This window comes from Artemia franciscana, chromosome 11 (genome assembly GCF_032884065.1).
Source record: "Artemia franciscana chromosome 11, ASM3288406v1, whole genome shotgun sequence".
In the NCBI taxonomy this organism is placed as follows: domain Eukaryota; kingdom Metazoa; phylum Arthropoda; class Branchiopoda; order Anostraca; family Artemiidae; genus Artemia; species Artemia franciscana.
In genome coordinates, this window is record NC_088873.1 from 17,257,227 (window position 1) to 17,276,570 (window position 19,344).

The following is a 19,344-nucleotide window of genomic DNA, read 5'->3' on the forward strand; positions in this document are numbered from 1 at the left end:
CTGATTCCTTTATGGAAATCTGGAACAGCTCCACTGTCTTAGCTGGGCTAATGGCTGTTGTGTCATCAGCAAAAAGTGAAACTGTTTTATTAGTCAGGCTTACCGTTAGATCATTTACTCCGTAGCCGGGATTATTGAGATAATTTGGTAGATCATTAATAAGTACCGAAAATAATATATTACCAAGAACTGATCCCTGCGGAACTCCATTTCAACACGCTTTTTCCTGAAGAAGAATCATCTAGTTTGACATACTGATAACGATTACTTAAAGAACTTCTTAAAATTTAAAGATTTTTCCACTCAAACCACACACCTCAGACTTATTAAGTAGAAGTTCATGATCCTCAGTATAGAAAGCATTCATCAGATCTAAAAATACAGTACCTACTTCAAAACTTTTATTTAATACATCATTAATAATAGTTTTCAAATAATTCATCGCCTTTTTGGTTCTCTTTTTTCGACGGAACCCAAATTGTGTCTCTACCAGTAACTTATGATCCTCCAAGAAGCTCATCCTTCTAATACTAAAACGCTTCTCTAAAACATGAGAAATGATGAGTAAAACAGATATCGTCTATAGTTTCCTCGGTCAATTTGAATAACACCCTTTTGAATTGAGATTAAACGGGCAACTTTAAAACAATCTGGGAATTCTCCTTAGCGAAAACACTCATTAATTAATCCACATGTAACTTAAGATATAACAGGGAAATACATTTGACTGTTTTCAAAGTAATGTGATCGCTACCAGATGAATTACTACACAAACCATAAACAATTTTTTTTTATTTCATCTACTGCTACAAGTCTAAAGTGAAGAGATACATCATTCGGGTCTTGGACCTGCTTAAACTTTTTCTCAAAATATTTCTTTTTTTATTTCTTAAAATTTTATTCAACCTATTTCGATAAGTTTTGTATAATTGCTTTTTTTCTTGTCTCGGGTTAACTGTTTGAGCTCTAAACATTTTATCTCTAATATTTATTTGCTTTAAAATCACAGGACTAATCCAAGGTTTTTTGCTTGAATGTTTTCTATTGAACGGTTTCAATGTGACTACTTGACTTATCAAACTCTGCAACTTTTCATAAAATAAAACAAACCTCAAATTCGCGTCCTGAGCATCGCCTAAAACCTCATACCAATCTACATTTTCTGTATCATTTTTAGTTTTACCATCGCATTTTGGCTGATCACTCGAATCCTTAATTTTTTGCCTTTAACCTCCTTTGTTGCAGTTTTAAAGCCAGCTGAAACTCCAAAATGGTCGGATACATCGTTGATAAGGACCCTGGGAAAACTCAATGACCCATTAGAAAGTATATTATCCAGAAGCTTAGCTTTGCTCCGTAATTCTTGTAGGGATATCAAACAGTTCGTGTAGCGAACTGTAGTAAGGAGCGACCCGGCTCAATAGTAACCAAAGCTCTGAAAAATGGAATTTTGATACCAATAGCTACATCAAAAGAGTCGCATTTTAATGCTGATTTTCAATATATAAGTTTCATCAAGTTTAGTCTTACCCATCAAAAGTTACGAGCCTGAGAAAATTTGCCTTATTTTAGAAAATAGGAGGAAACACCCGCTAAAAGTCATAGAATCTTAACGAAAATGACACCATCAGATTCAGCGTATCAGAGAACCCTAATTTAGAAATTTCAAGCTCCTATCTACAAAAATGTGGATTTTTTCTTCTTTTTTTTTGCCAGAAGGCAGACGGATGCGTGTTTATTTCTTTGTTTTCTTTTGTTTTTTGTTTTTCCAGGGGTGATCGTATCGACTAAGTGGTCTTAGAATGTTGCGAGAGGGCTCATTCTAACGGAAATGAAAAGTTCTAGTGCCCTTTTTAAGTGACCGAAAAAATTTGAGGGCACCTAGCCTCCCTACCACGCTAATTATTTTCCCGAAGTCAACAGATCAAAATTCTGAGATAGCCCTTTTATTTAGCGTAGTCGAAAAACCTTATAACTGTGTCTTTGGGGACGACTTTCTCCCCCAGAGTCCCCGTGGGAGGGGCTACGAGTTACAAACTTTGACCAGTGCTTACATATAGTAATGGTAATTGGAAGCGTACAGACGTTTTCATGGGGATTTTTGGTTGGGGGAGGGGCTGAGAAGAGGGGGATATGTTGGGGGAACTTTCCATCGAGGAATTTGTAATGGGGGAAGAAAATTTCCATGAAGGGAGCACAGGCTTTTCTAGTATTATTAAAAAAAAACAATGAAAAAATACATATGAAAAAGTTTTTTGAACTGGAAGTAAGGAGCAGCATTAAAACTTAAAACAAACAGAAATTATTACGCATATGAGGGGCTCACCTCCTCCTAATACATCGCTCTTTACTCTAAAGTATTTTTAGTAATTTCAACTATTTATTCTACGGCTTTTGTGATTCAGGGGTCATTCTTAATGTATTGAGACAAAATTTAAGATTTAGTGTAAAGAGCGAGGTACTGACGAAGCGGTGAACCCCCTCATATATGTAATAAAAACATGAGAATACAAAAGTTCGTTACGTAAGCTAATTTATGAGTTACTTATATTTTTTACTAATAAAAACATTCGTAAAAAATTAAAAGTTCTAGTTGCCTTTTTAAGTAACCAAAAAATCGGAGGGCAACTAGGCTTCCTCCCCCGATCTTTTTTTCTCAAAATCATTCGATCAAAACTGTGAGAAAGCCATTTAGCCAAAAAAAAAAAAAAAATGCAAATTTCGTAGTAATTATTCCTCTGCGGAGAGCCAGAATCAAAACATGCATTGATTCAAAAACGTTCAGAAATTAAATAAAAAAAAGTTTTTTTTAACTGAAAGTAAGGAGCGACATTAAAACTTAAAACGAACAGAAATTACTTCTTATATGAAAGGGGCTGCTTCCTCATTAACGCCCCGCTCTTTACGCTAAAGTTTTTTACTGTTTTAAAAAGAAGAGTTGAGAGAAAGAGTCAAACTTTACCGTAAAGAACAGAGTGTTGATGAGGAAGTAATTCTTACACGAAGTTACCTTTCATACACGAAGTAATTTCTGTTCGTTTTAAGTTTTAATTTCGCTCCTTACTTTCAGTTAAAAAAAAACTTCTTTTTTTTTTATTTAATTTATACAAGGATGGAACTCATTAGATAGACTTCTATTAATAAATTCAGTGCTAGTAGATGACTGATCTATAAGGTCAATATTGAAGTCCCTCATAATAAAACATGGCATATAGTTAACAGGGAGTTTCATTAATTGTTCTTTAAATAGGTCCATAAGGTCATGGAGCAGGCTCTGTGGAGGTCTATTACACTACAACAATACAAAAGTTCAAATTCTCTCTAGTTACATGCAGAACCAAACACTCACAAACTTTATCTATATTTATACTGCAAGATCTTTTCTTATTGAGGCCTTATTCTCAGTTTGAATATAAGCTTCTAGGCCTAATTGGCAATATTCTCGATTCCTTGCATATAAATTGTAACCAAGGATGTCTAGTAATTACGAGTTATTACGTTTGAGTTAAAGCGATCACTTGAAAGACATTAGCATTATTAATTCTGATAAAAAATTATGCGCAGAATTCACTCCCTGACAATTCAAATGAAAAATGTTAAGGCCAAAGCGGCCCTTATCACAATACAATGGTAGTGTATTCTCCTTAAAATATACCTTGGTGGTTCATTTGTGAAAATATTAGTAGCGTTAACATACAAATTAACAAATTGAAAATTACCTCCGTTCTCCGGAGGTAAAGCAAAATCTCTAATACTACTGCTAATAACTCAATGCAGCACCAAGTCGCCTGAGGCCAACACAGCTACGCACACTCCTCCAACCTAATCTATTCAAGGCCTCCCTCTTTACATCCTCCCAGGTAGCTCCCATTTCCTTTAAATCTTTATTTATGACATCCTCCCAACCCAGACGAGGACGATCTGTATCTGTAGGCCTAATCATTAATGATCGAGGACGACTCAATCTCAAATCATTATTAATAAAAGCCAATACATGTGACGGTATAGGGAGGCGGCGGTGAAAAAAACCATTATCTACTAAATATATATATATCTAGACCTAGATATACACAATATATATATATATATATATATATATATATATATATATATATATATATATATATATATATATATATATATATATATATATATATATATATATATATATATATATATATATATCGTCAAAGCGGACGTACATATAAAAAAATATATTAATGAAAGCTTCATGACACAAAGCAAGACCATTCAAAAAGACATCAGCCTGCTACCACCCACTCAGAGAATTTCCTGATTAACAAAAACATCAAATTATTTACTCACGAATAAAAAGCAGCATTAACCAAAACATTCTAAATTTATCTTCATTAACTTTTCTGTATCTATTTGATTAAACCAAGCGAAAAAGTGAAGATAATTAATCAATAAATAAACTAAAAACATTCATTTCTTAGCCCTTCTAGAAGCTGTGGAGGGGGAGGCTTATATGCTAGTTCCTCAATCCATTCGCCACATGGAAACTTTACTTTCATACCACCCGGACGTTCAAACTGAACACAAGGTGGAACTGTGTTTTATACCCATCGATTTAAGACACAGTTTTTTTCATTTAATTTTACAAGACTCCCGGAGAATTCAGACTGTAAGCCTAATGTGATTTGCTCCAATTCAATTGCTTCTATTCTTTTTTCTATTACAATAAATCTTACATTACAATATTTTTCTATTACAATAACTTAATAATAACTAAAATTGACTTACTGGAAAAAAAGAAACCACAAGTCCTTTCTTCCACTGTTCCGTTTTCCCACTGTATTATTGCTTTAATCCCATATCACAAATAGTTTCAGCTTTAAATCACTTTGGAGGAATAATAGCTAATGGTTCCCGTTCTTGAATTTTGTTTAGGAAAAGGCTTGTATTTTCAAATAGTGTTTTATCAGCTTATATAAAGTTTTCGATGTGTCACAGCATGCAGGGAATTCAGCATCATTTCATTATAGTAGGCAAGAGCAAAGACTGCGGTCCTGACTGATTGAGCAATGGATCATGTTCTTACGCAAATTATGGTGATTTTCATCAGGCGCAAATGTCAGTCTAGCTTTTTGGGGGAAACGTAGCCTACAACCCTAGCTCCCATGCTTTTGAGGTTTTGCCAACCCTGGAGGCATTTGTGTATGATATTTGGACTATTTTGATCGAAATGGCGATCTCAAAATTTTGATCGGATGGCCGAATTTCGATCGGAGTGTAAAAACTCCGGAAGCATTGTTGTATGATCTTTGGACTATTTAGAACCAAATGGCTATATCGAAATTTTGATCAGATGCATATTGGAAAAAGAGGGTGTAGGGGGGCTAGTTGCCTAAGAATACCTTTTGATTCTTAAAAAAGCACTAGAACTTCCCATTTTCAATCAATTGAATCCCCTCCGGAGTTTATGCGTCTACACATTCCGTAAATTGTATGTTAACAATCGGCAACTAGCATAACTTATAGCACGTCTTCAGGGCTCTAGAGGGGGGGGGGGGGTTTAATCATAATTACTGGACCTTTAAACGTGCTAAACAAATGGCTATTCCAAAATTTTAATAAGATGTGTTTGGAGATAAGATAGACCTGGGGGGGGGGGCTTGTTGCCCCCCACTAATTTGGATCTTAAATGGGCACTAGAATTTTCAATTACCAATCAAAGAGCTCCTGTCGAAGTTTCTAGGGCTCTAGAGGGGGGGGGGGTTAATCATAATTACTGGACCTTTAAACGTGCTAAGCAAATGGCTGTTCCGAAATTTTAATAAGATGTGTTTGGAGATAAGATAGACCTGGGGGGGGGCTTGTTGCCCCCCACTAATTTGGATCTTAAATGGGCACTAGAATTTTCAATTACCAATCAAAGAGCTCCTGTCGAAGTTTCTATGAAAATTTTTTCTGTGGGAAGTGCCTTGGTCAGAAAACAAAGAAACAAATAATACATTGTGTCCACTTCGCTCTTAATTAAGGCAGTGCTATTGCACTGCCTGCGAAAGTATGCTTAAAGTCTGTTCACAATGATATTTTACTAATGCTAAGATTTAGCTAACGCTGATTTGAGCCAATCAGCTTTTTCCCAAGATATTCTGATTGGATCCAGAAAATTCTGATTGGTTCAAGTTAGTACTAGCCTAATCTCAGCAATACTAAAGTTTCGTTGTTAATGGACCTTCAGCTATTCCTTTTACTAGCATCAATTAAGTTATCAGTAAAGCAAATAGTAGCCAAATAAAATCATACGATAGCTTCTAGTTTGTACCTCTATGCTGCATTAACATAAATATTATGCAATTCTTAAGGCCTATGATTTAATTGATAAGGTAAATAATAGTGCGGTTTTAAGCCTGTACTTTATAGAAAAGAAACATTTCTTATCTCTTCTACTGAAAGTTAGGCGGATGTGGCAAAAAATCAAATGACTCATTTTATAAACAACAAAAATGAAAGCTATAACGGTTGTTTACCTTTGATTTTTTTTTCATGGCCACCCCTTCTGGTTGCTAATAATATGCTCCTCCGTATATTGCCTAAGTTGTCACTACTAAACAACGGTAACGCTATTTTCTAAGTTCATTTGAACATTAGCACAATTCGTAGTCCACTGAATTCAGAAGACTTCAAGGTACCTGTTTCTTATCCAGTACACACTCGACAATTGGGATCTGCAGATCAGACAATTTGCGGCACCCCTAAATAATTCTTTGTTGTAGTTTCCATAATTTTGTTACTAAAGTATTGTATTTTTATCGTATTATCGTATATTTCATTATGATTAACCTAACTTCACTTTTCGATTGTGTTCTGAATAAGACAAAAGTACCGATTTCATTTTTTTGTTTTTCAGGGTCGCTCTCAGTTGAACTGCACCCCAGGCCCCCTCCTCTTTGTCTTGATATTATGTTATTTGTTTTTCAAATTCGCATTATGAGTCAACTGTGAGTGAAAAATAATGGAAACTAAAAAAAAAATTAACGAACTTTTGGTTATAGCCTCAGATTATATCCAGCTATTAGAGGGAGGAGGGAGTTTAAATGCAGTTAAAAGGGAAGCAGCTCTGAATTTCCAATAAATAGGAATTTTTCAAATGTGTTCGACTGAAATGTAATAAGAACATTTTCATTATAGTGTTCAGTTCAGAGGGAAACATAAAGTAAACTGGTGCCTAAACAACTGAAGTGTTCAGGCAGAGGGGGTTTTAGTTGGAGGGGGCACTTGCCTCGGGAGCACAAATTCTAGGGACGCAAAATTTCAAGTAAATAGTCTAACAGTTATTATCATTTCGGAATTTTTGAATTTTTATTTTTATTAAAATACAATAGAAGGCGCAATTAATAAATGCAAATAATTAATACATTTTAAATTAATTTATTAAGATATCGCTGATAGGCAGTTTTGACAATCTTCCTCAACCTCAGGTTATATCTAGCTATTAGGGGGAGGGGGCTGAAATACAATTAAAGCGGAAGCTACAGTGAATTTCCGATAAATAGGAATTCTTCGAATGTGTTCGTCTGGAATGTACTAAGAATTTATTATTATAGTGTTCAGATCAAAGGGAGGCATAAACTAAAGTGTAGCCTAAACAACAACTGCTCAAGCAGACGAGGCTTTGGGGGGGGGGGGGGCACTTGTCCTGGGTGCAGAAATTTTAGGGGATCAAAATTTAGATTAAATAATCTAACAGTTATAATCATTTTGCAATTTTTGAAAATTTATTTTTATTAAAATAACATAGAAGGTGCAATTAATAAATGAAAATAATCAATAAATCTTTAATTAATTTCCTAATATGTCGCTGATACGCCCTTTTGAAACATGCTTAAAGACAGTGTATTGTGATTCAGTTCACCTTCATTCTCTTAGGTTTAGTTGAAATAGTAGTCACAGAATTAGTATTAGTATCATTAGAAGTAGTATTAGCGTATTGCCTTTTGGTCAGTTGAACAGCCCTCTCGTTAAGTCCTGGAAGTTTCAACTTAATACAAAAAGTCGTTGCTATGACGTTGCTAATATGTCCTTTGATAGCCTGTATGTTCATATACTTCTTGAAATTTTCATCTTAATGCTCTTAGCCTTACAAGTAGTTGCAATAGAAGTGGTAGTTGAAGTAGTAGTAGTAATAGCAGTGATAGTAGTATTAGTATTAGGTGCTCATATTTCCTTTTGGTCAAATGATTTTCCCATTTATTCATTCTCTGAAAGTTCCAGCTGAATACCCAAACCCATTCTTGAGATAGGTTCTTTTGACAGTGTGTTTGCACATAGTGTCTTCTGATTTAGTTCAAATTTCCCCTCCATAGTGTACATGTAGTAGTGATATTAGTAGTAGTTTGGGTAGTTGTAGTAGCCGTGGTAGCGTGCAGATATTGCCTTTTTGGTCAGTTGATCATCTTCATCTTCCTTTATAATTTTCTGAAAGTTTCAAATTAATGTACTCATTCATTCCCACGCTCCCCTCAACATTATGTGAAAGGCTCACCTGAATGCCCTAGGTCTTTTTGAAAAGTAAAGGTCAAACATGCATACCTTACTAAATAGCATATACTGTATGTAAACAATGAACCAATTGCCTAACTTACGGTCCTTGCCATGAAGACTGTGGGGAGGGTGGCATTCCCAAGGGCATGATTAATGGACATTTGAGCAATGCTGAACAAAATAGCTGTCTTAAAATTTTGATTGGATGTGTTTTGGGAAATGAGGGCTTTTGGGGGAGGGGCGGGTTGCCTTCTATTGACTCTTAAAAAGGTACTAAAACTTCCTACTTTCAATTAAGTGACCACATCCGAAGTTTATGCAACCACCCGTTCAAAAAAATCATATATGCCCCGGGGCATAACTTACAACCTTAGTCCCTGAACTATAGGGGCTGTGTCCACCCTGGTGGCATTGTTATATTTTCTTGGACTATTGTGAACAAAATGCCTATCTAACAATTTTGATCAGATGCGTTTGGGGAAAAGAGGGTGTTGGGGGGGGGCAGTTGCCCTTCATCAATTTTAAATCTTAAAAGGAACTTGAACTTTACGTTTCCGATCAAATGAGTCCCCTGTAAAGTTTATACGGCTACCTCATCCATAAAATCCTTATATGTTCCAGGTGCATAACTTTAAACCCTTAGCCCCAAACTCTAGTGGATTATCAACCCCGAAGGCCCTGTTATGTGATCTTTGGCCTTTTTTTTTACAAAATATTAAAAATGAATTACTAATTAGTTAAAAAATAGAAAATTAATTAGTTAGTAGATGAGATTTTTGTTAAAATTTGGCCTGAAAATTTTTGGGAGACAAGGGGTGGGTGCTAATCAAAATTTTGCGCGGACGCAAGAGAGAGGAAAACTGCCACTGTGTTCAAACTAGAATTATGTTTTTGCTCATTTTAGGCTTCATATCTTATATAAGGTAATTTCTGCCACTTTTAAGCTTAAAATTTTTCTCTACTTCTCCTGGGAAATTTTTGGTTTTAACAATTTTGAAGCTTAATTTGAATTACTTAATTAGTCTAAGAGTTAATTCAGTGTCATTTATGTTTAGGGTTGTATAATTGCACAAAAACGTTAACGATGGGCAAGGGATAGTAACACCATTTGAAAAATATTTATTTCGTGGATTTTTCATTTAGGCTGGTTATTCATCAATTGTAATAATTAACGCTTAATCATCTAGGACGATATCCTAAACAATCCTTGAATGATCGTGTGTCAAATGGGGTACGATATGTTTATATAAGTGAAGGTGGGGTTGGGGTGAGTATTGGAGGGGACACGAGGCAAAAAGCAGCTCTTTGAACTAAGTGAAACATTTCCTACTACTTATAAAATATTTACTTAATTTGTTTCGACTTTAACATTTGTATTGCAGTGTTAGCCTCAGATTTACAATCTGTTAACTCAAAAATCATTATTAAACTTTTTCGAAAAGCGTGGGATATTTTTTGGCATCGTTAAAACCATTCGAGCAGAATTATGTAGATGTGGCCTGGGGCGCAGCTTGGGATTTGAGCTTGGGGGGTATGAAGAATGTACTGACAAAATCATCCAGTGTGTCAACGAATACTGACACATAAGCTAAATTCCGAAGTGTCAACACCTTGGAACTTTGCCCCCCTCCTTAGCTGCGCCCCAGGTTGTGGCATACAGTCACAGTTTAGTATCTGTTCACTATTTTATCTACTTTCAAGGATTAAAGCAATTCTGTTACTATTAAGTTTGTCTATTAAGATTTAATTGCCAATAGCTTTGTGCCACCCTTTCTTTCCTTTCAATGGTTTTTTCATGATACTACCACCCTACAGGGTAACACTAAAATAATTTTACAATAAAAATTAGGGTTGCCGTGGACCAATTTTTTTGTAACTTCACTAAGTACATTTAACCCTACTACATTCTTAGTAACAGAATACCATGAATTTTTGAAGTATACAAAACCTGATTTGCAACTTTTCTTTGTAATATTTAAGTTGGTCTGAAAAATTTAAAAGTTATTAGGTTAATTGTCAATTGAAGTGTCAAATTAGTCTAAAAAATTTTGTAACGTTAGTAATTTGCCACAAACTATTGTGTTCATGGGCGTAGACACCGTCCTGTCTAGGAGGGGCAGCCGATTCTATGGTGGAGGGGGTGTATTTATTCATTTATAATCTTTATTCATCAATAATCACCAAAAACTGTAAGTCTTCAAGTAGCCTCAACATTAATCTTCTTTGATTACTATACTCTTATTATCTTTTTGCAATACTATAATATAATAAACCCACTACCCTACTTCCAATTTCCAGAAAACATAAACACCATAAAGGCGAATTGACACAAATCACTTTACGGTTAGATGACAGCTTCTTGTTCTAAGAATTCAATTCAAAAGTTTAAAGTTGGGCGATATTACATATCAAAATTGATGTATCTACATATCGGACCAAAAATCAATATTTAATATCGAAACGTAAATATTGATATCGGAAGTTTCTCTTTACTTCCAGCTTTTTCAACCATCTACCAGTGAATATCCAACGGAAAAATTACAACATACAAAAAGTTCTCGTTGATTATATAATGTGAATTTGGAGTTCTAGGTGGGCGGTAGGGGGATTTGTCTCTCTTCTGCCCCATTTCTTCTCCCATGATTGTCTAAAATTAATACAGTTTGGAGATATGTTAAATTTACAATAATTATGCTGTGAATATTGTGCAAAATTTAGTCTAAATTCGGATTTTAAATTTTATTTAGATGTAATTGCTTAAAATATTAGTCATCCATCTGGTATGTTAATTATGTAGTGATGTGATTTCCTTGAGTTTTCTCTTCACATTGTACGTAAGGCCCTGTCCAGAGGGTGAGGTTCAGTATTTGAACCCCCTCCTCGAAAGTTTTACCCAACTCGTAAGAGCGTAGCAAAAATGCATATATACTATAAATAAATGTCTTTACAGGGAAGTATTCAATTGGTCGTCTCAGGCCGCATTTTATGGATGTTTGTAAACCTAACCTAGAATTGCTGTGTCCTCCAGGTGTTTCCCCAACAAAATATATTGAAGATTTCACATGTGTCGAGGGAGACGCATACCTTCTCAAAAACTCAAGGTAAATACCTTTTTTTACTCATCTACGTATATATGTCATTAATTAAAAAAAAATTTATGTCCACATTAGCTAATCACTCGAATTTTCCAGCTTTTGTTCCTCGCTCTACTTGCTCTCCACTGGGCAATTTTTTTTCTGAAATGGGTTTTTAAATTTTTGGCTACTATGGGCTAGGGTTCGTTCTTTATTAGGTTGCCCCTAAGGGGGCAACCATGATATTACATTTTAAAGAAAATCATATGTTCACGTTTTTACGGACAAAATAGGAAAAGAGAAGTAAAGAAGAATAGTCCTTAGATCTCAGAGCAAGGGGTAGTCCTTAAAAGTTTGCCAACATTTTTGGTCATATTTTTTATAACACAGCATATTAAAAAAAAACACACACATAATTATTTATAAAACAGTTATTATTTTCAAATGAAATCCGGTTATTTGTTGGCTTATTTCATACCCAAAAATTCTGGCAAGAAGTAATTACTGTGAGAGAGTGAGAGAGAGTCATTCTGAGGTTTTGCCTGTTTTTTTCTGCGGGGAGAATATCATGGTAGGTTGGGTTTGACAGCAATGCTTTTCCAAATCTCATGATAAGATGACTCAGTCTTTGCTCAATTTAATGGATTTCAAGTTTAATGAGTGCTTCTTGGTAGAGAATGTCACTACATATTAGGATAATCGTAACTGCCCTTTTCTGCCTTGACTCTAGGTCGTGCATAGGTGAGTAGTATGTTGTGCGTTCATTATTCAGAACACACCCAGGAATCTTGAACTGCCAGGTCTGACAAAAACCGGTTTAGGTTTCTGTATTTGGAGACTAGTAGCTTAGGCTAAGTGGAAACTACATTGTAGATACATTTTAATTAGATATTTAATATATAGAGTTGGTATTTTGCTTAGGATAGGTTACATTTTGCATGCAGCCCTTCTTTACTTAACCCCAGCCCCCCCCTAATGTGCAAATGTTTAGCCCAAATTTATATATCCTATCTATCTCCCATTGCGTCTCAGTTGTTTCAACCCGTGTACCGGTAAATTGAATCAATTCCTGGGTGTGTTCTGAATAATGGACAAGTACCATTAAATGGATAAGTCAGATAAGGGATGCCTGAACGCATTACGGATCTTTTTACGATCCTAATTTTTTAAGTACATGCGGGAATGCAGCTTCATATGTATAAGCGGTGACGTGTACATTAAAGGTGTATGACTTTTTCGCTTACGCTTGAATAATCCTTTTGACAGCGCAGTCAAAAATTAATTGCGGGCAATTCCAAGCGCCTTTTTCCAAATTGGTGTCACATTGAATTATACTGAACTGCTAGTTTATTGAAATTAAAAATGTCTTCTTTTCGAACTTTGACAAAAAAGAATCTTTAATTTACATTGAAAAAGATATCCTCTTTCTGAAGAAATTATTCTGAAGATATTCTAAAGAAATATCCTGAAAAGCGTCTTTAAAGCTATTTCATAGTTTAGAAAGACATACTGTAATTGAAACTGCTTTTTAGTGTGCAGTTGTTACAATAAGGTTATATAATGTTTCAAATATTTAAAAATTTTCCTCTGAAATTCGTAATTTCGACAGTGCAAATTTTTTCAATCATCGTTGCGACTTTTCCCAATATTTTGAAAATAATTAAACTTGGGCTTCACAAATTTAGATTCAGTTTATGTTGATTCAGTATTATTACTTCAGTATTCAGTTGTTCATATTCAGTATTATTACTTCAGTGATTCAGTATTCAGTTTATGTAGATTCAGTTATTATTGATTATGGCAAATATGCTGCAAAACTAGGCTATTTTCATCAACCCTCGAATTAGAATAAATGGAAAATAACATATTTGTAGACAATAGGTGTCATTCAGAAATAACGCATTTTATCTCACACAGACTTTTATAGCGTTGCCTTTTGGAAGCCATCGCGCACTACAAAGAAAAGCTGCGGCTTATGATCACAACTCATCTCCTTGCGTAGTTCGTTAAAAAAAAAAAAAAAAAAAAAAAAAAAAAAAAAAAAAAAAAAAAAAAAAAAAAAAAAAAAAAAAAAACCTGCTATTTAGTTTGTATTATTATTAGGAGGGGTGGACCCACTATCAGCGGGTCGAGGCTCAGGCCTTATAGGCACATTGCCTTTACACCCCAAAAACTTAAAACAACAAAATATAAGTAGAACAATAGGTAATATTTTTCTATAAGACTGTGGAATGCCAACTTTAAATGAATGTTTCGACTCTATATCAAAGGGCATCCCTCAGCAAAACAAATGAAAAAAATATGAAGGAAACTCACATTAAAATACGATCATTAGAACTAAAATCTTTTAAAAACAATCCTAGCATCATTACTTCAGAGAAGTTCAACCAGGACTGGTACATCAAGTGAGGTGGAAAATGGTAATTCATACAAGTGAATAACAATAGTTAAAAACAACTTTTCAACGAACTTTTTTTCATTTGTTTCGATGAGGAACGCCCTTAAATGTAGGGTCATTTAAAGTTCTGCTATCCTATAGAAAAAATATCCCTATTGTTCTACTTGTATTTTGTTGTTTATGGTGGAAAGGCAGTGTGGTCTTCATCGCTATTTACCCCAAAAATTATGCTCCATTTATGGTTGGGGGACCAATGGTGGGGTTGGCCTCCCCACCGTTTCCATTGCCAGCTGCCGGACTTCGATTTCCCTTACTATGTCCTCCAGCTTAACAATAACTGTTTGCTTTTCCAAAGTTTAGATTTTCTGTAAGAATTGGTTCTTACAATTCATTTTCGTTTCTGAAACGTCTTAGAAAACTGCGGTAAATGAGTTTCTTAACTATGATGGCTCATAGGTTAGAAATAAGTTACGGAAGATTACGAATATGATTTTGGAAAAGGGGAAGTACCTAGCGATTTTAGGAAAACCCTGATTAAACCACTGTACAAGAAAGGTGATAAGAGTGAGTGTGGTAATTATTGAAGCATTAGCTTGGTCTTTGTAGGTAGCAAATTACTTAGTAATATGATACCTTTTAAACTGAGAGAGGCTGTAGACAAAGTGATAAGAGAAGAACAGTGCGGTTTCAGAAAGGGTAGAGGATGTGTCGACTAATTTTTCACTCTTAGGTTAATAATTTAGAAGTGCCTGATATCAAACGCCTTTGGTCCTCAGTTTTATAGGTTATGAGCAAGATTTTGATTAGCTGCTGGTTTCGTATTAAAACAGGAGTTAAGGAGGGTTGTGTTCTATTCCACTTCATATGGATCATTTTGATGGGCTTTCAAAAGGATTCAAATGACTCAAGGTCTCTTGCCTGGGGCCAAAAAGGATGGTTTTTGCTTGTCCTTGAGCCAGAGCCTATATTGTGTGAAGTGACTTGGAGTTTTATAGCCTATGTGAGAGAGAAGTATCTGAAGTTTTGCAGTCAAGCTTTCACTTCATCAAACCATGTTTCTGTTTTCGAGTGGAAAGCTCCGTTCTAGCAGGCAAGCAGGCAGGCACAACTTTCAAACTGAAGATGGACTAAAATCTATAGGTGTTAAAAATATGCGGCTATTATTCGGCCCCACAGCCAACACATCTTCTTTGAGTGATAAATAGAAAAAGTTACAGAAATAAAAAAGTAGGGACTGAAATTGCTGCCATCTATTGTTTCTAGCCATTTCTGTTCGTGATTTCAGCTGAGTTTATCGTTCGGTTTTTCGGACTTGGGATTGCGGTAGAGAAATAGTATCAGATATACCTCTTAAACTTTAAAAGTTCTCTCATTGCTAAAGAAACTCGAATCTATCCTTTGCTCCTTTCTAAGTGATAATATTAGAAACTTGGCCTACGGCAAAAGAGTCAACTTTTGAACTAAGACAGATAGATTTTTTTTCGACGGCAGTCGATAGCTCTTGAAGCGTGGATTAAAGTATAGCCTATATCATCCATTTTTGGTAGAAAAATTCCTTCATGAGATATACCTGTTTGAAAGTTAAAGGGGTTGACAACTTCAATAGTAAGGTACATAGTGAAACCAAAAATAGGCCGATACAGAAATGGTATCAAATATTCCTGTTAAACTTTAGAAGTTCTCCCATTGCTAAAGAAATTAGAGTTTATCCTTTGCTCCTTCCTAAATGATGACGTTAAAAACTTGAAATAGCCCTTGATGAGCTGATCAAAGTACATGTCATCCATTTTTCGGTAGAAAAATTCAATCATGAGATATACCACTCTGAAAATTTAAAGGGGCTGACAACTTCAGTAGTAAGGTACACATTGAAACAAAAAAAATAGGCCGATACCAATTGTGAGACATATAGGGAAGTTCTAATGCAACAGTCGGCTGTTAGCTCATAATCATCTTTCGCAATGAGGGGTTTGCAACTTTTGCTAGTTGGTGTACCTATTATTTATTTCCAGTGTTTTTGATGGTAAGACCAATTCGGTTCCAGTGGTAAGACATGTAGAGGATTTTTAAGTAATAATCGGCTGTTAGGTTACAATCATCTTCAGCGATGAGGGGTTTGCAACTTTTGCGAGTTGGTGTACCTAGTATTTATTTTAAGATCCTTACAGATTAACAACTTCAGCGTTTAATCAAATCGAGGAAACAAAACCAAAGCGTTGCTCTCGCAACGCTTTACTCGGCGAAGCCTAACGAAGGTTGCCACTACACTTCACGTTGCCTATGCAACTTAGATCTAATTATTGTTGAAATCATAGAACACTTCTGAAAAATTTGTGCTGGGTATCTTCTTTTGTTAATATGTTGAGGTTGCTATTTCTTTTCTCATATTTGTAATTAGCTACTTCAAAAAATCTTAAAGATGAACCTAGGTTAAAGTCAAACAACATATGTAAAATGTGTATTTACTGTGTTTTTCGTTTAGGTATCTATAATGCAATATTTCTACGAGTTTCCAGTCAAATTCCTCAGAATTCTTTCGATAAAAACTGTTTGCAAAATTAGAAAAAGAACGATTGAGGACCTTTTAGCCAACATGCTACGTTTTAATTTAGTCCACATATTTGTAATTATTGACTTTAAAATTGTTTAGATATTGAGTTTGGTGTAAATCAAGCACAATCTTCTGAATATATTAAATTCGCGTTTAGTCATCATTAGTCATGATGATTGTCATTAGTCACATTAGTCATCAGGTTGGTGGTTCTTCAGACTTCAAAACAGTTTCATTCGACAATTTTTATTAAAAGAAAAATAGCAAAGGCGATAGATCGCCTATGCATTTAAATTTTATTAAGCACGTGAAAAAAAGTTTGAATATTATTTAATTATTTCAGGGAAGGTCAATTGATGAAAGTATAGGGAGAGGTGTTTTATTTTTCGAAGTCGACGCGGGCATTTTTTTTTTTTTTTTTTTTTTTTTTGGTTTTTTGCAATGAAAATACCTTAAAAAATCTAAATCTAGAGAAGAAAAAAAAATCCAGGAGGTAACTTCTCCTCCTAGCCGAAGTGATCGAAAAGATTGGAGAGCAGCTTGTTATGATTAGAGCATAATTAAGTCAACCCTCCCCCCGTTTTTCAAGTCATTAGATTCCACGGGGAGGATATGTTCCAACACCCTGCTAACAGTGGAGAAAAAAAGGGGAGAAAAACAAGAGGACATAGTAGTAAACTACTGTCTGTACAAAAAAAAAGCAATTTTGCGATTTGTTCAACCAGGGGACTATAAGTCTCCCCTAATGGGTTTTTGGCCAAGGCGATTCCGATTGTGTACTTTTTTTGATCCAATGTCATTTTTAGAGAGTTTCAGTCTATTTTTCAAAATTCCTTTAAATCTATTTTCGAAATAACATGTTGCTATTGAGACTAATCAAGAACACGTTTTTTTTTCGAATGCTATGAGCCGTGATTCGTCCCTTATTAGATTGCAGGTACCACTTTGACCATGATATTTGCAAAACATAACGACCGCTGATACCTGATTCTTTGAGTTAAATTGAGCTAAAAAAAATCTAAATAATTATAAAGAGTCACTTTAAAAGTCAAAATGAACTGAAATTACTCTGTATATGAAAGAAGCGGCCAGTCCACACGCCTTTCAACCCCCCCCCCCCCCCCAACTCTACGTGAAAATTTAACTAGTGTTTAAAAGATTATATGAGTCAAAAAATTGGTAGACTTCTTCAATTGAAAAATTGATCGGTGAAGAAAATAAAATTTTTGCCTGCAAATAGCTCACTTTTTAAACTGCTGGACATATGCGCCAATCCCGCTAACTTTTAACCCTTTCCCGAATAGTATTCATATACAATTTTTTGTTTATTATATTTCTTTTATATTTGTTTATTATATTTGTTTATTATATTTGTTTATTATATTTTGTTTATTATATTTGTATTTATATTATATTATATTTATATTATATTTATATATTTATATTTATATATATATATAAATATATATATAATAATAAATAATAATAAATATAATATATAAATAATATAATAAATAATAATAAATAATAATATATAAATAAATATATATATATATATATATATATATATATATATATATATATATATATATATATATATATATATATATATATATATATATATATATATATATATATATATATATTATATTATATATATTTATATTTATATATTTATATTTATATTATATTTTTTTATTTTATTTCTTTTATATTGTTTGTAAAAAAAAAAAGGTTGCACCACCAAGCACTAATCATCGTGCGGATCAACAGTCATAAAAAAATCCACGTTTGTTGTTTTATCTTACATATTTGAGAAATTGCTGACCAATCTGTGATATTTTCTTGATAATATTATTTTATAGTATTTATGAGGCCTTTTTTATTGCCAGGCTGTCATTTCCATCGGGTCATGCATCGTTTAGTGCCTACACAATGATGTATTTAGCGGTAAGTTACACTTAATATTATCAATATTTGTTTTTCTTATCAACTTTTGTCTTCAAAAAAGAAACTCATTTTGCAAATATCCAATAAAAAGGAAATGCAAAATCACTGAAAAAATTATGTTATATAGTTCTTATTTCCCCAAGTTGTAGTGAATAACTTGTTAGTAGGGAGGATTTGGGAATGATGAATGGTTTTGTTTTCGAAAAGTGCGATTTTTGAAGCTTTGTTTGTATTTGAATAAATACCTTCTGAAAAATTGTGTCAAAGGAAAGTAAAGAGCGACATGTAAAGCCGGAAAGAGTAAAAATGAAGTCACTATATTAGTCAAACTGAGAACGAACAGAAATTACAAAGAATGAATAATTTATACATAGAAAAAATGAATAATAAAATTAAACTAAATATGAACAGTAATTATCACATTATGGTTGTGTGGCTGAATCTTTCAAGCCCCTTAACAGCTAGAATTTCGATTAAACTTCGCTGAAAACTAGATGGATTGCCTCAAGAATTGACATTTGAAAAGTTTTATTAGCAATCTTTTTTCAATGCTTTTGAGTGAAATGAAAATGAAATAACAAAATAATGTAGAAATTAAGTATATATTTTACAAATGTTTTTGTTTTACTAAATTAAATAATTAATTGATATATTAAGTATGGCCCAAGAAGAGTTTGTTCTTCGAAAGAAAAATGGTGTTCCTTAAAGACGGTTTTAATATACTTTTCTATTTAAAACCGCTTATTCTCTATTTCATACGCAACCAGTGTTGTTTTCTTTTAAAATCCACCATGTATGCAAACTATTGCAGTGCGAGGCAAACTGTGCCTCGAAGCATAAAACCAAACCCATCTTATATT

At 33.9% G+C, this 19,344-nt stretch overlaps 1 protein-coding gene across 2 annotated transcripts in view; it reads left to right on the forward strand.

Moving 5' to 3' along the window:
* The window catches only part of LOC136032900 (putative phosphatidate phosphatase), a 53,521-nt gene that overhangs the window by 22,256 nt on the left and 11,921 nt on the right, over positions 1-19,344 (forward strand). For both annotated transcript variants that reach the window (XM_065713334.1, XM_065713333.1), the window contains exons 4-5: positions 11,462-11,612; positions 18,427-18,484. In XM_065713334.1, coding sequence (XP_065569406.1) covers positions 11,462-11,612; positions 18,427-18,484 — 209 coding nt within the window. The remainder of the gene's footprint in view (positions 1-11,461; positions 11,613-18,426; positions 18,485-19,344) is intronic.